Below are 3,592 nucleotides of genomic sequence, written 5' to 3'. Positions count from 1 at the left end.
GAGTTATTGACTAAGACAACAAATATTGTCACTCACATGCAGCCGTCAGGAGAGACAGACTCCAAGTGCATCACAGGACAACACACACACACACACACACACACACACACACACACACACACACACACACACACACACACACACACACACACACAGAGAGCTATGGACAATTTAGAACCTAACCGACATGTTTTTGGAATCATGCACTGGGAGAAAATGCAAACTCCATGGAGAAAGATCTCAGTCCAAGATTTGAACCCACAACCCTCCTGCTGTAACGCGACAGTCCTACCACCTGCACCAATATACAGCCAGTAATGAAAACTGTGGATGAAAAAGTCTGTCTTGGGAGAAGACCGTAAGTCTGCATCCAGACATAACTTTTTTTTAGCTACAGTGCTAATGCTAATGTTAGCATTAACACTAGCGCTCAATTTCATTTTACTTTTTGCCCAATTTTTGGTTAAAATTAGACTAATTTATTTCTGTGTCAATTTCTTTCGCTCCTACTTGCATCCAGCTTTAGCATTTTGATTTAAATCTAACTTGGTGTAAACCTTTACACTAATTTTGTGAGTTAAATTGTGAAGTTTGTTTTATCAGTGCTGTGAACGAGTGTATAGGTGCAGGCAACTGACTGCAGTTAAATTCCAATAAAAATGTTGTATTGTTTGCGTCCAGCTTTAGCATTTTTAGCCACAGTGCTAATGCTTTTGCTAACGCTAACGTCTATAAACTTGCAAGCAATTTCTGTTTATCATGTCAATTTTTTTGTTAAAATTAGACAAATTTATTCATGTCTCAATTTCTATCATTCCTACTTGGAAATCTTCATACAAATATAACATAAGATGGAAATTTTTACAAATTTTGGGGGGGTTAAATTGTGAAATTTGTTTTATCAGTGCTCTGTGAACTGACAGCAGTTCAATTCTAATCAAATTGTTTTGGTGGGATTTGTTTAAATAAATAAATGAACTGGTGTTAAAATGAAACAATTATTTTTGCATTAAATAAATATTTGGTTGTGGTTGAAATTCGATTAATTGTGTATATTTACCCTCAAAAAAGTTATTCCTTCTGTTTTACAGTGCATTCAGTTGCTTATATTATTTTATTTGATCTTTTATTGCTTGAGCTGGAATTCACGGAACAACAACTATCATTCGCCGGGTTAAACTCATGTTTTTGTTGACTACATGAGGCGAACACGTGGCTCTCTCTTTCAAGTGAATAAGTCCGAACCTTGTTCCAGTGGCCCACAATAAATAAATAAATAAATAAATAAATAAATAAATAAATAAATAAATAAATAAATAAAAAAGCGACATCACGCGCAATTTAACAAATGTTGCTGTGGTCCAACATTCCTCAAACGGGTCGAACATCGACTTCAGATATTAAATCAGGTTATTTTATTGGCTGTAATTTGGAGGAGAAATCAAAGCCAATTACAGGAATGAGGAGGAATGAACTTGTGAGAAGCGAGAGGATGGAGGAGGAGGAGGAGGAGGAGGGGGATGGAGGAAGGTGGTGTTGGAGTGAAGTGGGTTTTGGGGGGGCAGTCGGGGTCTGGCGCTAAAGCTGACATGCTTTGGGCTTCGGCTCTGATTGGTTCTCGTTTGGAGGAGCTCATGGGTTCATTCCGCCGCTAAGCGCCTCCCCGTTCCTCTAAACTACATTATAATGCAACGAACCTCCCTTTTAACCACAAACCGAATTTGCTTTCATTTAGGCTATATATTTTTCTTAAATAGGTTAAAGTCATAGAGATTTTTTTTTTATTTTTATTTTATTTTTTTATTTATTTATTTATTTATTTTCGTGTGTGGGAATAGCATTTCGCCCTGGAGCGGTGCGCAATGCTTTCTCACGCCGACCTCCTGGATGCTCGCCTCGGTGAGTTATCGTCACCAAACTCCGGTCTCCAACTCTACTGTAAGCTGGAGGAACTTCTAATCTTAAATCAAGCTCAGAAAATTTGTCCAATTTGCTCCTTATGACGTCTTAATGTGCCCGAACAGAGCTAAATTCGCCTAATTCATTGGAAAAGTAATTATTATTATTATTACATTACGCTGTAATTTGATTGAACAAATTTCTAAGATCTCGGTGTGATCGAATTGAGAGAAAGAGTATTTAAGGAGCAGATTGCAGTGTGCATGGTAAATAGTATTACTTAATTCTTCTATTTGTGTTGGATGGTTTAATGCATGCGTTTGATTCAGATTTTTCTGTAAAAGTAAAATATATTGCATCAGTTTTTATTATAATTCAAACATTTTCTCTTGTAATGTTTCATATTTCTGTGCATGTTCAGTTTTTCCTCTAACGATTGTTGTTTTTTTTCTTCTTCTATCGCAGGGCTTTCATCGGTGCAAAAATAAATAATACAAAATAAATACATAAATAAAAATCTCACCTGCTCTTGGTTGTTGGTGTGCAGGGATGAAGGATGCCGCGGTGGAGCTCCTGGGCCACAGGGAAGCTCTGAAGTGCAGGCTCGGGGGCGGCGGACCTGACCCGGGACACTCCGGAGAGCTCGGTCCGGACGGCGTGGAAGGAGCCACGATGCTCCCCGGTGACGACATCAGCGGTGGCGGCGGCGGCGGCTCCAACCCGGTGCAGGTGAACAACAAGGAGCAGGAGAAGCAGCAGCAGCAGCAGCAGCAGCAGAACAACAGCGGCGGAAACAACCCGAACCAGTCCGGAGGGCAGCAGAGCCAGAAGCAGAAGCGGCACCGGACCCGCTTCACCCCGGCGCAGCTCAACGAGCTGGAGCGCAGCTTCGCTAAGACGCACTACCCGGACATCTTCATGCGGGAGGAGCTGGCTCTGCGGATCGGCCTCACGGAGTCGAGGGTTCAGGTGGGCCCCGATGGGAACATTTTTATTTATTTATTTTCTCATGTACATTTAAAAAAAAAAATAAAAAATGAAGCTTTAAACAATTTTACGGAGAGAGTCAAAAATAAGCGTTGTGCTGAATATTAATACATATTTGTTTAGCAGTATTTATTGGTGGAAAGCAAAAATAGAATAAATATCGTCGAAAAACAACACAAGCTTTGGTTCAACCAAAGTGTATTCGTAAGTCTTCAGCTTTAGGGAATCATTTCATTCCGGATTTTTTACATTTTGTATTTATTTTTTGCTGAAAGTAACTGTAGAAAAGTAATAGAGGGAATTTTAAAGCAAAAAAGGACAAAACAAAACAGCAAAAAACGAAACGAAAATACTTTTCATTCGTTTTACCACTCGTGATGCAATCATCATCTCACATCAGCTAAAGTCACCCACGGAGAGGTTCTAGTCCCACATGTCACCGTGTTCCTTTACAACAGGAAATACGTAAAAGGATTTCATGTTTACGCAAGAAACAACAACAAAAACCCCAAAGGAAACAGACGCATCAATAAACAAAAGCGCCGCTGTAGATAAAAAAAAATTAACTATTATAATTCACACAAATAAATGAACAAAAATTAAATGAATACAGAAAATAAGATTATTGGTGTCAACTCAACTAAAGTTAGGGCTTTTAATTTTTTATTATTTTTATTTTATTAATATTATTATTATTTATTATAAT

General features: G+C 38.6%; 1 protein-coding gene across 2 annotated transcripts in view; it reads left to right on the top strand.

The window, feature by feature from the left end:
* Window positions 1-1,603: 1,603 nt before the first annotated feature.
* The window catches only part of otpa (orthopedia homeobox a), a 5,713-nt gene continuing 3,724 nt past the window's right edge, over window positions 1,604-3,592 (top strand). The window contains exons 1-2 of one of the 2 annotated variants that reach the window (XM_008423410.2): window positions 1,604-1,938; window positions 2,447-2,868. In XM_008423410.2, the coding sequence (XP_008421632.1) occupies window positions 1,863-1,938; window positions 2,447-2,868 (498 nt within the window). In that variant the 5' untranslated portion in view covers window positions 1,604-1,862. The remainder of the gene's footprint in view (window positions 1,939-2,446; window positions 2,869-3,592) is intronic. The other variant, XM_008423411.2, reaches the window with a different exon arrangement.

Source organism: Poecilia reticulata, linkage group LG12, assembly GCF_000633615.1.
Source record: "Poecilia reticulata strain Guanapo linkage group LG12, Guppy_female_1.0+MT, whole genome shotgun sequence".
NCBI classification, from domain to species: domain Eukaryota; kingdom Metazoa; phylum Chordata; class Actinopteri; order Cyprinodontiformes; family Poeciliidae; genus Poecilia; species Poecilia reticulata.
Note: the sequence above shows the minus strand (reverse complement) of the source record. Positions and strands in the feature narration are given on the sequence as shown.